Source organism: Acyrthosiphon pisum, chromosome A2, assembly GCF_005508785.2.
Source record: "Acyrthosiphon pisum isolate AL4f chromosome A2, pea_aphid_22Mar2018_4r6ur, whole genome shotgun sequence".
NCBI classification, from domain to species: domain Eukaryota; kingdom Metazoa; phylum Arthropoda; class Insecta; order Hemiptera; family Aphididae; genus Acyrthosiphon; species Acyrthosiphon pisum.
In genome coordinates this window covers 65,327,338-65,343,410 of record NC_042495.1, presented here as the reverse complement: position 1 = coordinate 65,343,410, position 16,073 = coordinate 65,327,338, and the positions used below count along the sequence as shown (strand labels likewise).

At 29.3% G+C, this 16,073-nt stretch overlaps 2 protein-coding genes across 5 annotated transcripts in view; one reads left to right on the top strand and one right to left on the bottom strand.

Annotated features, from left to right (window-relative positions):
* The window catches only part of LOC100159605 (heparan-alpha-glucosaminide N-acetyltransferase), an 11,193-nt gene extending 3,026 nt beyond the window's left edge, over positions 1-8,167 (top strand). Inside the window, exons 3-13 of one of the 4 annotated variants that reach the window (XM_008189652.3) lie at positions 2,809-2,924; positions 3,157-3,263; positions 3,351-3,481; positions 3,557-3,616; positions 4,493-4,596; positions 5,340-5,447; positions 5,524-5,782; positions 5,838-6,117; positions 6,195-6,319; positions 7,282-7,465; positions 7,529-8,167. In XM_008189652.3, coding sequence (XP_008187874.1) covers positions 2,809-2,924; positions 3,157-3,263; positions 3,351-3,481; positions 3,557-3,616; positions 4,493-4,596; positions 5,340-5,447; positions 5,524-5,782; positions 5,838-6,117; positions 6,195-6,319; positions 7,282-7,465; positions 7,529-7,710 — 1,656 coding nt within the window. In that variant the 3' untranslated portion in view covers positions 7,711-8,167. Of the gene's footprint in view, positions 1-2,808; positions 2,925-3,156; positions 3,264-3,350; positions 3,482-3,547; positions 3,617-4,492; positions 4,597-5,339; positions 5,448-5,523; positions 5,783-5,837; positions 6,118-6,194; positions 6,320-7,281; positions 7,466-7,528 lie in introns of all 4 variants that reach the window. The other 3 variants (XM_003240066.4, XM_016809633.2, XM_001945754.5) reach the window with 3 other exon arrangements.
* Positions 7,992-14,251, bottom strand: LOC100163719 (protein FAM133-like). The gene is made up of 5 exons (XM_001945644.4): positions 13,449-14,251; positions 12,024-12,156; positions 8,613-8,875; positions 8,393-8,545; positions 7,992-8,322 (listed from the first exon to the last, which is right to left on the bottom strand). Exons 1-5 carry the CDS (start codon positions 13,512-13,514, stop codon positions 8,152-8,154), a joined length of 786 nt encoding a protein of 261 aa, XP_001945679.2. The 5' UTR covers positions 13,515-14,251; the 3' UTR covers positions 7,992-8,151.
* Positions 14,252-16,073: the final 1,822 nt, after the last annotated feature.

Sequence of the window (16,073 nt, the reverse complement as noted above, 5' to 3'; positions counted from 1 at the left end):
GAATTAAAGATATTTTTTATTTTGATATCACTATCAAGCTGGTTGTCCAAATAACTTTAGTAATAAATATTCTAACCTTAGTTTATCAAAAATAGTCCGTAGGATTAAAATTCTTGGTGTGAACTGTGAAGATAATTTTTGAGACAATTAGAATTATATTAATTATTATTTCTTTTTCTTACTCCAAATAAGATTTAGAGGATTTTAAATTAATTAATTCATTGAATAAATATATATATTTTTTTAAATACGTGGTCGGTGAACAAACTATCTTAATGTTTATATATATTTTTTAAGGAGCCTCGCTACTGCAGGGGCGGCTCCAGAGCCTTGGTTAGGGGGGGGGGGGGCAAGTTATAATTTCACAAAATCTTATAACAAAAAGAAAACAAACATTTTTATAACACAAATTCAAGTTGTCTATTTTTATTCCATTTACCCAGCAGGTACATCGTATACCTCTATGGCCCATATATTCCATATGACAATATTATAATAATTTAATATGCATTTATTTTAACAATATATATTTTTATAAATACGAGCGTTGGGGGGGGGCCGCGGCCCCTAGGCCCCCCCCTGGAGCCGCCCCTGCGCTACTGTCGTCAATTTTAGCTGAAAAGACCTAAAGTATTGCCAAAATTAAAGCTAGTTAACGTTGTCCGATTTTGATTCTGAAAAAAAAATTTGAACTCACTATAGAAAATCTATAGATCCTACGAATCACTTTATAAAAAATAATTTTTATATTATTGTGAACTGTAATTGAAAACTTGAAAATATGAACTTTTTCAAATCATAATTAAAAACTGAAACTGTTTCGTAGGTACGATCTACTGACATTTTTTTTCTGAATTCAAATATTTTTTCAGAATGAAAATCAGACAACCTTAACTAACTTTAATGTTGTCAAAACAAATGTTTATTTTTGTAAAATTTGTGTAGTGAAATTGATATCGAGTTATTGACATGTGCATGTGCGTAAGAGAGAGGATACCCGCATTTAATTTCACTCACACTAATAATCATTTACACATAGATCCCGGGCGGCTATGACAAGATTAGAAATTGCCTAAATGTTGCCCCTTAAATAATGACCGTAGCGAGGCTCCTTAAATTCAAATTTGATCGATAAAAACCAACGAATGTTAATAGCAACTTCTTGTATACTAGATATTTAATACTTACATTCTTGTAAATAATTATTTTGTATAAACTTAGGTTACAACTTAATACTTATATTAATATATTATGAACTACAATTAAGTAAATTAATTTAATTTTGTATAATTATAATTAATAATAATTAGGAACTCACCGTAGAATTGTTGTAGAAGTTCTTCTTTTCACGGACTAATATAAAATGACTAAATATTGAAATAGGAATATCTACCTGCCTATAAATATGACGATTGACGAGAGTCTTTAAAATATAATAAATTTAGAATCCTAATTTTAACTTTAACATGCAACTTATATTTAATAATAATAATAATAATAATAATAATAATAATAATAATAATCGATTATAAATACTATATAGTATTTATAATCAAAACTACTATGTTATAATCGACGTGCATGCCGAGATAGTGGTATAACCAGCAATATAAACAACTATCAACACAAATAAAAACACAATATTATCGCCTATTAACTGTTCCTAAAATATCACTCGGGTACCCGGCGTAATATTACGTAATATTATAACGACATATTATTCTTAAACACTTGTAAATAATAATAGTAATATTTGTATAATACACAAACACAATACCTACACTACAAAATAGTATATAGTTACTATAGTGTATTAATTGTAGTAGAAAAACTATATTGTGCATATTCTAGTAAAATGTAAATTTTTAAGAATACCAATAATATGATATATATATGGTATATTTTATCCTGGATTTCGCGCCCTTTCTTCGTTGCGCCCCTGGCCTGGCCAGTCTCGCCAAGCCCTAGCTACAGCTCTGCTTCTGGAGAAAATAATTCATATATAAATGCTATATTTCTGTAGTGAAAATATTTGTATTAATGTATACATTACGTATGTATACTATTCATTTATTCAACAGGAAAAAAAATAAAAATAAAAACAAAAATTAATACCAAAAGTCTTTATTGGATTTTAAAATCATAGTCTTTTCAAAATTGTCATCATTCATTTTGCCTTTTTTTTGGACAGCACAGCACCTCCAACACTAAACACTCTTTCTACAGCAGAACTGGATGGAAGTGGAGTATTGTATTGTACAAATACTTTTTTTAGAGTAGGCATGGAATTCAAAACATTTAGTTTCTTAGTGGGGCCTTTCTTAAAAAATTCACTCAATTCATTTTCAACTGAAACATTTTCAGATTTATTTTGGGACCATGTAAAAATGATGTACTGACCTGACATCTTTATCTTCATCACTACTGTTATTGGATTTATTTAAATTTCTGAGAAAAAATATAATAAATAATTATTTATTGAAAAAAAAATAGATAAAGTATTTAAATAAAAGTATTTGATTTTCAAATACAAATACGTCCATGACCGTATTTAAAATACTTTCCAAATACTTTATTCGAAAAGTATTTAAAAAGTATTCTAAATACAATAAAAGTATTTAAATACATTTACTCAAATACTTTTACTCAAATACTTTACAAGACTGGTAAAGTTTACTAAACATAAATGGATCATAATACATTTTAAGCACATTTAAAACATTTTATTCATTTGTTTATATTATAATATATTAGTCATATAGTTTGTGTGATATTATTTAATTGTTTTACATCAACATTTTTCTGTAGTGCGATTTATTGAAAAAAGAAAACATATCTAACAACGGAGTTACTAATATCAGATTAAATACAATTTATAGTCTCTGGCTAGATTTAACCAATGACAGCAGCCATAATAATTGCAGGTTAATCATTAATTTTTACTACATTATAATTTGTATTATTCACTACAATTACTTTAAGGACCGGTTGTACCGTCTACAGTTACACTTCGATTACGCTTAATCAGCTGATACCAGATTTTATAACCGGGCAAATTCAGCCAATTAAACTTTGGTTAGCTTTAATCAGAGATGGTACAACTGGCCCTTACAGATTGACAGTATATTATTAACTGTATTCTCTATTTTGTAACAGAACACTTCATACTTTTGAAGAACATGGAGTTTATCAATGGAATATTTCAAGCAATTTCAATTGTTCCCAAATCAAACAAATATCAACTCCTCAAGATCTATTCATGCGTAAGTTATTAATTTTTATTTTATAAATTAATTATAATCTAAATACCAAAAACTCATACATTTATTATAATTATTTTTTTTTCTTAGCATTTGTCTATGCATTGTTGCTCATAATACCTGCCTTTGCTGTTTGGTTTTTCATCAATTATCTGCAAAGGACCTATGTTGTGCCATCTGTGTTCCGATTTGCATCAAAAACAGATTTGGATATTGAAAATGTAACTTGAACTTATTTTTAAACTCTTTAGGGTTATATATCTCAAATATTTTGTATGAACTATTAGATGTTTCAGACGGCCCCTAGCCGTGATGTACAAACATTTGATGGTTCTGATGTCGAATTAAAAAATGCGGTTTGATTAAATTTTATAACTTAATTACTAATTTAATAATTTATAAAAATGCCTTACTAATTGGTATTTGGGTAAGATATTAAATTGTTCACATTTGAACAAATATATCTCTTTATACTTAACAACTACTTAATTTAATCTAAATGGTCATGCTAAATAATATATTTAATTTTCAAAATTAAATTCAGATTAAAGTAGCTAACAAATACTGTGTTTATACACATTTATTAATACAAATTAGCCCTATTTGAATTATACTTTTGTTTAGTTCATACTCAAATTAGGTATGAAACCATGTTACTGAGAATGTGAGAATTTTTATTTTAAGCCAAATATTTTATTCCATCATATAGATGGTATATTAAGTACATTATGGTATAGAATTTAAAATTTGAAATACTCTAAAATATTTATGCGTATTGAGTTATTTATATGCATTTTTTAATTCCGTAGTAAGATTATTCAGTTTGACAAACCGATACAAATGTTAAATTCTTTAATACTCCCGAATTAACTTATTACATAATTACTTTGCATAAACGTTAAATATAAACTGGCAGATGTCATAAATAATATATTCTGTTCAAGTTAAGATACATTGTTGGCAGCGACCAGTTTTTGTCGGACCTCAGTCAGGAAACTTCCGTCTATCCCTCCACCCAGTCAATTATCTGTATTCCTGCCGTGTTGTAGTTCCACGTCCCTGCGCACAATTCGGCTGTCAATTACATATCTTAACTTGGACAGAGTACAGTTTGTCATTTTATTAAAAATGTCTGAAAATTAATCTGAATTTAATTTCTAAAATGTCTGTAAAAAGAATTATAAATTAACATTGTTTGATAATCTATACGTTTTTTTTTTTTATAATTTTAGGATTTTGGAACTGGTTCTAATGAACCGGTTATTATTCATCCTCAAATTCCGACACCTGTCAAAAATAATAGTTATCGTATCACATCGTTAGACACATTTAGAGGGTAATAACTTAAATTTAACATTACAATATTGATGTTTTTTTAATTTAATAATTTAATTTTACATTTAACTGATAAGCAATCATAGTTATTAAGTAAATTTTGTATCTTAATTTGAAATTAGAAAGATTAAAACCGTATTTTGGTTTTTATGTAAAATAATTTTTCATTTAACTTTAGAGTATAAAATATGGGTCAATTTAATTTTTTCACATTTGGACTGTGTAGATTAAAAGAAAAAAATTAAAATTTCATTATTTTCCTATATAAATGTCACATTACCTAAAATTTAAGTTCTTGTATTTAAAAATTTGTTCCCCACTTAAATATATATAATCTCAACTTCCGATTTAGTTATACTTGGTTATATATATATATTTTTAATTAGATCTGAGCAGTGGCTTATTTTGGGTACCTAAGTAATTTCTATATTTGCCACCTTTTGGAAAGTTTAGTTTTTTCTCGGGTGAGCATTTTGTCCCCTCTCAATATTAAACAATACACAACATAATTGGTTATTGGTATGATTCTGCTAGTTTGGGTAATATTTAAATAATGTTACTGATTATAAAATACTAGTCAGTTAACAATTATATCCAAAATATTCAGAACTATACATAAAATTATAATATATACATTTGAATATAAAAATTAAATTATAAATTTTATGCTTGGATGTAATTGTGTAACTACTAGTATTAAAAAATAATTTAATAATTTAACCTAATGGAATATTTTTGTTTTAGGATATCTATCATATTAATGGTATTTGTCAATCTAGGAGGTGGACATTATTGGTTCTTTGAACATGCTCCATGGAATGGTATCACATTAGCAGACTTCATATTGCCTTGGTAAAATAAAATCAATTTGTATCTATCTGGTTTATAATTGAAAATTTGTGATTATAAAGTTTGTTTTTTTTGTTAGGTTTTGTTGGGTCATGGGAGTAAGTATAGCCATATCATTGCGATCTCAACTTCGTTCAAGCACCAAAAGAAAATATGTCTTTGGTCGCGTCATTCGAAGATCAATTGCCCTATTGATCATGGGTTTAGTGCTAAATTCTGTTAACAACAATAATTTAAGAACTTTTAGACCATTGGGTGTATTACAGAGACTAGCACTTATATACTTTATAGCAGCAACATTGGAAACAATTTTTATGAAACCCCAACCCTATTTTACGGTAATTTGTTCAATATTATTTATTTACAAGAAAATTAAAAAAATATTTTTTCTAGAATACCAGATTAGACGTAATCCGAGATATAATTGAAAGTGCCCGGCAATGGTTTATAGTAATTATATTAGTAGCTATTCATACTGTCATTACTTTCTTTTTACCTGTACCTGGTTGCCCTAAAGGTTACTTGGGACCAGGGGGCCTCTACAATAGTTCGTCAAACACTAATTGTACTGGTGGTGCTGCTGGATATATTGATAGGCTAGTATTTGGCGAAAACCATATGTACCCTGGTTCACCCAAACCTGTTTATCAGTCAATACCATTTGACCCTGAAGGTAAGATATATTAAGTGTTCAATTAAAAATGTATTCTACATACCTAATTTACAATTTGTTTTTTTTATTTATTTTAGGTATTTTAAGTACTTTGACAAATACTTTACTTGTATATATGGGTGTACATGCTGGTCGCATTATCTTATGTTATCAGTATACAAATGAACGGATCAAACGTTGGATTGCTTGGACTATAGTACTAGTAAGAATATTATTAATATAGCTAAAAGAATATTTAACTAATAACAAGTTTTAATTTGCATTAAGTGTAGGGCACTATTGAATAATTTGATTGTTCTATCATATTCAATCTATTCAATTATAATGAAATTAGTGAAAAGTATTATAGTTATTTTATTGAGTACTCAAAGTACTCAATAGTTAAAAAAAACTAATATTGATTATGTCCATCAGTCATCAACAGTCAATACATATCATACTATCAATACTATAATTACTGTTTCTAGAAAAGCATAAAACCTATTTTTTTCAAAATAAATTTTCAAAAAGTTTATGTGTTAGACTTCAAATACATGTTTAACAGACTAAATCCTAAATATAGATGTAACACTAACTGTCTTTGGTACACAATATATGTTTCACAACATGATTGCTACATTGTAAGCTCTGTGCTCATTCAATACTTTTTTATTATTATTAATTGCTTGATCAAATTAGAACACTAAATCATACCTAGAAATTTGTATATTTTCACCATTTACTAAAAAGTATAATATATTTTTTATGTACTATTAATAGTTTTCTGAAGTTTTGTTTCTATCATTGTGGTAGGATATATGTTTGTGCTCCTTGTGTGTTCCTTACATTGATACTCTTTGGGAATAACAAAAAGCACTTTAATTGTCTATACGCTTATATCATTTTGTTTATCAATATTTGTAAACATGTCATATGAAGCTATTAATTGTATTAAATGGGTATTATATGAATTTAATAACATTTATTCGATTGATTGTTGAAATGTTATTTGTGCAGCGCTCACATGTGTACTAACGAAAGGTCAATGTTAATTTAGTAATAACTAATAAAGTATAGTAAATGATAATAATAAGACAATTTTTATTTATATTTCAGTTATTGTTACTATATCAGTATAAAATTATAAAAATAATTATTTAATATCAAATTTTGTTGCAATTTTAGGGTCTAATTGGAGGTTGTTTGTGTAACTTTTCTAAAGAAGATGGCTTAATACCAATTAATAAAAATTTGTTCTCTTTGTCTTATGCATTTATTACTGGAAGTTCTGCATTTTTAATATTCATTATACTGTTCTTAATTATTGAACATTGGAGACTTTGGGGTGGATCACCATTTAACGAAATTGGTAAGCATAGAGTATATTATTCTAATAATATTATGTACTTATTAAAATATTCATATTTACCAGGTCAAAATTCAATTATGCTTTACCTTGGACACAATATATTTTACAATACACTTCCGTGGAGATGGCAACCGGTAAATGAGACTTCTCACACGGAATATTTAGTTATGGATTGTTGGGCAACAATATTTTGGTGTGCAATAGCATTAGTGATGCACAAGAAAAATATATTTATTGTAGTATAATTAAGTTTTAGAATTATTTTAATAGCTAAATTATTACTCATAATGACTTAAGTAGCATTTTTATTATTCTAAATTAATATAGTAAAAACAGTCACATTATCAAGATAATTTCTAACTATATTATGAATGGATCAAAATAGGATTTAAAAACAATTTTCTCTAACCAAAATTGTTTTTAATTTATTTATTGATTTTCAAATATGGAAAGATACATTTTGATTGTTGACTAAGTTTGAAGAGTTATAAAAATTGCTGTATATTTAAAAGAAAACAAATCGGAGTTCCTTGGTAACTTCCATATTTTAATTATTGTCATCAGTTTAATTTAAATACATATTATTGTACTTAACTATTTTATTTTTGTATTACTACTTTTCTAATGCTTATTGTTAAAATATTAATACTATTTTATACTTATTATAATAATTTTTTTAACACGTTTTATGTATTTTTCTTATGATGTTTTTTAGATTTTTTTTCTTTATGATATTTAGACTCATTATTATAGTGAGTGTCGCTATGCTTTTCCTTTTTATGTCCAATTTCTCCTTTTTTTCCAGATTTATGTTTTGTTTCACCTTTGTTACTGTTTTCTTTCTTTGATTGGCCTCCCTAAAAAAATATTAATCAAAATTAATAAATACTTTCGAAGACTATATAGGTACAATTATACAGCACATACTTTTTTGGTTTTATTTTTCTTGCTTTTCTTATTGCCTAACAACTTTTTGTTTCCCTTTTTCCCAAACTTCTTAAATGTACCATATGTTTCATAATTGTCCCAGAATTCGTTAACTTTATGTTTTTCATTTTTGTGATAATTATCTCGAAAACCCTGCAGATTAAGTTAAAATACTTGTTTATTACATACATTTGTTTTCATATATTATGCACCTACATACTTTCTTTGTTTTAAATTTTTTTTGCTTGTCACCTTTTTTGTATGATGCTTCCTTCTTTTTACCTCCGTGTGTATGTATCTCACCAGCATTGCCTCCTTTGTCATTATATTTGTCATCATCTCCCTTTTCTTCTTTGTATTTTGTAGATTTTTCTTCGTTCATGAGTTTACCGGTTTTGTATTTTTCTGCATCAATTTCTTTTATTCCTCCTATTGATTCATCTGATTTACCATTATTTTTCTTGTAAAATGTTGTTTTTGTATCTAAAGTCATGAAAAGTTTCATTCAATTAAAATTTTGAATACACGTGTAAGTACCTAAGAATAAAGAATCTTAATCAATACACAACAATTATTTACAACTGGATACCAACTACTTTCAATTATATTTGCCTAAGTGGATCCTCCTTCAGTCTCAACATCTTCAAATTTATATGTAGGTACCCTACTACTACCTACATAATATTATAACCTAACCTACATATATTATACAATTTTTTTATTCTCAACCATTCTTAATAATTTTCATTTTCATTTATTGTTATGCGACACGCATAATGATTATTCCTAATAGGTACCTACAAGATTTAAAATATAAATAATAATTGCTATTTTGTTTTACAGTTTGAACTGAATTAACGAGGTTTATGGATTATGTTGATACGAACTACCTATAATATATTAGACTTGCTAGACTTCGGAGTGTCGTATTATATGAGTACGCGGTATGTATTAATGTATTATAAAATATAATATACAATATTTATACATAATAATATAATACCTAACAGTGGTGCTGAAGTGTTTAAAATATAGGTACTATATGACATTGTACATCAAGGCCCCCACATCGGCCATCATCTCCCCGTTTTTTTAATTTAATAGTCAGATGCAAATCAAATTACCTACGCGATGCAATGTTTAATTATTTATTTTAGATTCCATAGGCGCAGAAAAAAAAATTGGGGGGCTTCAGCTCCTCCCATATATTTTTCAATCACTGCCTCTCAGAAATTTTTTTCCACCATTCACCATCTATAAAAAATGCGCTTTATTAAAGTTATCATCCTTATCAAGTATGGGCATTCGCATAACGACTGAGGTCCGAGAATAGAAGCTATTTATATAAAATATAGTCGGGGCTCGGGGATAATATTTTATCACAAACATGAAACAACTGCGGCGCGCTCATAGATCATATACTAGGTGCGCACTATAATATTGTGTTACTAAAATAAAATTAAAAAAATGTATTTTCTAATTTTTTTCAGTAGTTATCACTTATATATTTTTTTTATTTAGCAATATAATGATATAAAGTTCTGCATGGTTTTTGGGAAGGAGGCTTTGAATGTTTTTGAGGGGGCTTTGCCCCTCCAGCCATCCCCCCAATTGCGCCTATGTTAGATTCTGAGCGGAGCGATGAATGTATTGATTTTACAATGATGTGTGTGTGTTTTTTTTGTCTGTCATTACGGTTTAGGGCAGTAAAACTGCTTATTTTTTTTTTACAGAAATTGTTACCTGTCTTATAAGCATAATAACTGTTTGATGTCTTCATTCTTCTTTCAGAGAGGGGCTAACAATATTAACATTAATGTGAGCAGGTTAATGTGGGGCGGCTTCGATCCTACAAAAGTAAATAAGGAGGTGGCTTGATGGACTTTTGGGGGCCTAACCGATTTCCCCTAATGTCTATACCCACGAACATGGGCAAAACTAGATAAGAGATGGTAAACTGCGGCAAAATTAACCTTTTTTTAAAATTCGATATATAAACTGCGACAAATAAAAATTTAACATTATACAATCTGCAAAAAAACCGATAAGATACATTTTACAAACTGCACCAATTTATTGTATAGGCCTATACGTATATACATTATAGAAGTATATAGGTACGTATAACATATTAACCTGTATGTGTTATTATTTAAATATAATTATGTATTTTTGTTGTTTAAGACCTATTTGTCTCTGCATATTTATACTTTATATTTTGAGCATTCCCATATTTTATAATCACTGTTTAACACTACATACTAATATTGTTTGCCATGCTAGCTAAACATTGTTGTAAATTCCATGTTGAATTAAATATTAAATTTCTTAAACTACTTCTACTGACATCTAACTCACTAGTAAGTACCTACTAAATACACTCAAAAATATATTTGGATTTACCAATTTGTTTGTAACATAACAAAATTAATTAAACGATATACGTATATAATATCACATTGGTAATAGGTATATATATTATAATTTATATTATCTTATCGATATGTATACCTATACAGTATATAGTATATACTATAGGCATATAAAATAAATCTCGTAGTTTGTATAATGTAGGTAGGTATCTTATCGGTTTTGTCGCAGATTGTATGATGTTCAATTTCATTTTTCCGCAGTTTACATATCGACTTCTAAAAAAAGGTTTATTTTGCCGCAGTTTACATGCAGCCAACTAGATGAGGGCTTTGGGCGCTAAGCACCCCCAAATATTTTTGTAGATACTTCACTACCTTCCCCATGTTTGTATTGGGAAATAAGTTACGATAAATGTTCTTTGAATGAGGCAAAAATTAGCTAAGCATAGCCAAGTATGCCGAGTAATGAGTATGCTGCAAATTGCAATACGTACTGTTTTTTAAAAATTGGCTGTTTTCAATATTGAAAGAAATTTTGTTAATTTATTAAAGAATGATCATATAGGTTGGACACTTGGACATATAGGTATAATGGGTAGTATAAGGCAAAAACAATTTTGTACCAATTGGCAATTATATAGTATTATACAATTTAAATTTTATGATTAAAATAAATATTATAATATAGGTACCTCCTCGTAAGTATCTAATATTATATAAATATGAATGTTATAATTTATAAATGTAGCTAATTATGTATATTTATTATAAGCCACTTACAATAACTATAATTATCTATAAATATATCCTTTGTTACAGAAAAATAAATTTTAATTAAATAAACTTGGTAAAAAATGTAAGAACATTTTTAAAAAGATTAACAATAAAAAAAATACTATAGCTACCCCTAAGACCCAGCCTCCAATTTATTTCTAGTTATTTTAAGACCTATATCGGGCTATATGTAGGTAGATATCATAATTCATAATTCTACCTATGTGTTATGGTTTTTATTTGTGGTAAATGTCGCATGTAAATTTTTTATACCTACTTCACTTATAATAACTATTATTATCGTATACTTTATGTAATATATGTAATGTTTAAAAGTAAACCAAAGTTACGCTAGCAAAAACATTTATATAGGTACTTGGTACCCAGGTAAGTACATTACGCAAGGAAATTGCATATTTTTTTTTACAACTATTTAGATAATATTATATACTTATGAATAAATTGATTTGTGTGGGTACACCTACTTTTCGACGACGGCGACACCCAAGGGTCGATCAGAACGAAATGTTGCGGGTAATATCCACTGGAATAATTGGGCAGTTGCAGTGCAGCACGTTCCGTTCCGGTGCACTCCGCGACCGCTGCTATTAACATTAGCTATACACATATATATATAAAAAAAAAAAACACAAAATGATTGGCAGAATTATCGATTTATTGACGCGTGTCTTTCATAATAGGTAGGTAGCTTATATAGCTTAATATATTTTCTTAATAATTATTAGGAGGTATCTACAGTATATTCAGGTTCAGTAGGTATACCAAGAACCTAGGTATAGGTGGATCGTAGGTACCAACACCAATTTATATTAATTAGTAATTACCTATGAAGGTAATAGGCACACACAAATTATTCTTAGAAAAATCATCAGCTGCCTCCTATAGGTATAAACAGTTAAAATAGTTTTAATTTGATTTTAAAGTTGGCGGTATCTTCATGGATACTCCTTACATGCTAAAAAAATCTATATAGTTTCAAATATGATTTATAAGCAGTATTATAGGTTGTAAGTACATCCTCACACAACTCAGAATCCAAAAAAGTCTGAATAGGAATAGGCAAGTAAATGTGTAGTCAAAATAAGAAGTGTTCCTTTTTTTTATTTGGGAGGGGGGGGGGTTGGTTATTGTTTAGGCGCTTCTTAATAATTTCTAATGTTGATGAATAGTATACCACATAATATTGGAACAATTTGTTATTATTTTAAATTATTTATAAATATATTATATTTAAGAACCATATACCTATATGGGTAGACCCTGTCCTTATTCGGGATAAGGGCGGATATAAAAACATTTTATTTTATATTCAATAAAATTAAAAAGTTAAACATATTTTTATTTTGTTGCTGTTATAGAAATAAGATATATTTATGCTTGGTAGTAGTGGTAGTACCATTGAGTATAGATTGTACCTATTTAATGATAATACGTAATAGGTAGTAGGTACCTATGGCTATAAATAACTATAAATTATACAAAACTTGATAATGGGAATAAATTATGTACCTACCTACTAAGGTTTAAGGAGCTGGAATGGTTGTCATTACAGTTACGTTATGATAAAAAAGTAAAATAAGCTTTATTATTTATATTATGACAGTGAAACGCTGTGAGATTTTCCCAATATATACCTTAATAGTTAATATATAGTACCTAGGTACTTAAGTCTATTTCGGACTGCAACCTCAATTCAGGCTGTGGTTCTCGTATTCGAACGGTTAGGTAAATTATTAGGTAGGTACCTATCTATATTAAGCGATTGTCGATACTGGATAAAATATGGTACCTACCTACCTAACTGGTAGGTAATATAATTTATATACACTTATTATAATATATTTTATAGGTATAGTGCCGGTCCCACGTATACACGTCGATAGACTTACCCATACGAAACGAACGTCACACACGCTCACGGCGGCGGAGTTTCGGTACGATGTTGAGAAGTCCATAATATTATCTCCGCTTAGGTAGGTATATAGTTTAAGCTGGTACCTTTGTGTAATATTATAGTCCTGCAGCCACAGCAGTCCGTGCGGCTGATCGGTTAGATTTCGATTTTTTTTTCGATTTCACCATGAACGCACTTTCTTGCCGTCGTCGTCGTCTTCGCCTTCGTCGTCGTCGTGTCGACTACCGCTTCGGGGACACGAACGGTGTCCGGTCATCTAAACGGTTTGGTTAACACTGGCATACCGGCAATGGTGGTATAACTCGGTAACAAAAAAACGAAAAGTAAAAGAAAATAATAATAATAATAATAATAATAATAATAAGAATAAAAAAAAAATAGTGCTCGCGCGGTGGGTACCTATAGGTATGTATTGTGTATCGCGAAGCCAGGAAGAGAGGTTATAATATCGGTCGGCGGTTACACAATAACGGCGACGTCGCCGTCCGTTGAATTAGCCTAGATTTTGTTCTCGTTTCACGTCCCTATACGTGTATAATAGTATAATAGTCTGTACGCGTCTCGTGCTGCCGATAATAATATATTTATATATTATACCTATGTATAGGTTCGAATGAAAGATTAAAAAAAAAACAGGCGCAATCCTGCGGTAAACGTATAAAAAATAATATCGTCTCGACGGAACGCGTCCCATTAATTGTTAGGTATTACCCGCGTATAGCTATATTATAATTGGTGTATTTAGGTGGGTGCCAACTATATATACATTATAGGCGCTGCGGTCTGCACTCCGCTGTAACACGTCTTTAACTCGGAGAAACGACGCTTTGTCAGCCGTGCCTACCTATGTTTTGTCTATATTATATTATAACAATTACCATATATTATATTATGTTTGTATATATTTCCTTATTGTGTATAGATAAATTCAACATAATAATATATTAAATACCTACTTCGTAATCGCTGTGACCTTACGGTAACGCGTAAATGCATATAATAATATTAAATACGTATACATCTATATGTTGTATAGTAGGTAGCCAATTATATTATTACATTACGCCAGTCTGATGCCCGCTCTTAACCCTTTCCGCCGAGCACCCGAAGTATTCACATTAAGTATCGCATAATGCACCCGTCGTGTAACGCCGTATGCGTACGCGACACCACGCCGGGTAGGTAGGTGCCTAATATGAACTATAATAAACGCTGTATTTAGGTGTAAAAACGTGTGTATAACTACGTCCTACGTATTATTATATTATATGTGTATAAATCATAAATGTGTGTTTGTGCACACCGAATACCAATCGTCATTTGCGACACCATCACGTGCACAATTGTTGGCGGGAAGCCTTGGACGGTCGCCGTGAAAACGGCGTGTCGATTCGTCCGTTCAAAATCCAAGGGCTCCTCGTCTTGTTTCGAGTTCGCAAAACCCTCGGATTCGTTATACGCGTGCACACCGCGGCGCCTGCTGCACTCGTAGACGTGTATACGAAAGCGGCACAATTTCATCACTCTCTTCTCGGTAGGTAAGAGAAAAAAAACGATTTTATTATCCCGGACAATAATGATTTGCCCTCGTGGGCATGTTTTATAAAAATATTAACCTTAGCATGTTATTATACTATATCCTTACGCGACGACCTAACTAGAGTCGGAAACCATTAACCAACTATACCTATATACCATTATTGTATGTATTATATGTCATTGGCACGGTTGGATTATTTAATTGTAATCCTATACGGTATAGGTACGTATCGAAAGTGTATCTTCTGTTATAACTTAGCGTTTTAGCACACTCAAGAAATACAAGCGCATTTTTGAGCGTACATTTAGGTAGGCGTGGGTTTCCACAGTGACATTTTAGTATAATTATATGGACAACGATGATTACGTTTCCTGAATCACAAGTCACAACATAATAATATTATATTATAGATATGCAGACCTACAATATATATAATAGTATATAATAATAATATTATACATGAGTGTCCAGAGAAGCGATTGCAAGATAAAAAGATAAAGTCATATGCAAATTCAACAGCCGAGAACAAAAATAAATTACGTTCAAATCTTCACGATTGGACGCGATTGAAATCTGAATGTTGCTGTTAAATGGGTAATATAGCTTTTATTTCAATATTATATTGTAAGTTGCACACATCTGATACGCGTGTTAGGGTAATAATATAACAATAATTCCTGTTTTTACGTAGATTAATATCTGAAGGAGCTCCAAAAAAGCGTTGGTATTTATCTACCTATTAGAATTTAAGGCCGCAGAATAATATTAATAAATACTCCAATTACAGTTTTTTTTTAACATAAATATCTTTTTGGACTGTATACAAGTTTTTTTTTGTTTTTGACTGATTTTTCGTAAGGTTTTCGTTATCATGGCTATTGGTAACGTACTAACAAAAACGTATTTATGATTCATAAATTTTACTTGAATAGGAAAAATATCGAGTATAGCTTTCCATGTTTTTTTTATTAAACCTTTTATTGATTGAAATGATATAATATTTTATAAACATGTTTTTATCGCTTCTTAAAAGAAAATTAAAAATTAATTTAAAAAAGT

What these genes read in the sequence shown, in the direction of transcription:
- LOC100163719 (XM_001945644.4), bottom strand. Translation starts at nt 13,514, where the DNA reads ATGGACTTCTCAACATCGTACCGAAACTCCGCCGCCGTGAGCGTGTGT. An exon ending in GGTGTCGCCGTCGTCGAAAA is followed by an intron (nt 8,876 to 12,023) that starts GTAGGTGTACCC and finishes TCATGACTTTAG; the next exon opens with ATACAAAAACAACATTTTAC. An exon ending in AGAAAAATAAAACCAAAAAA is followed by an intron (nt 8,323 to 8,392) that starts GTATGTGCTGTA and finishes ATATTTTTTTAG; the next exon opens with GGAGGCCAATCAAAGAAAGA.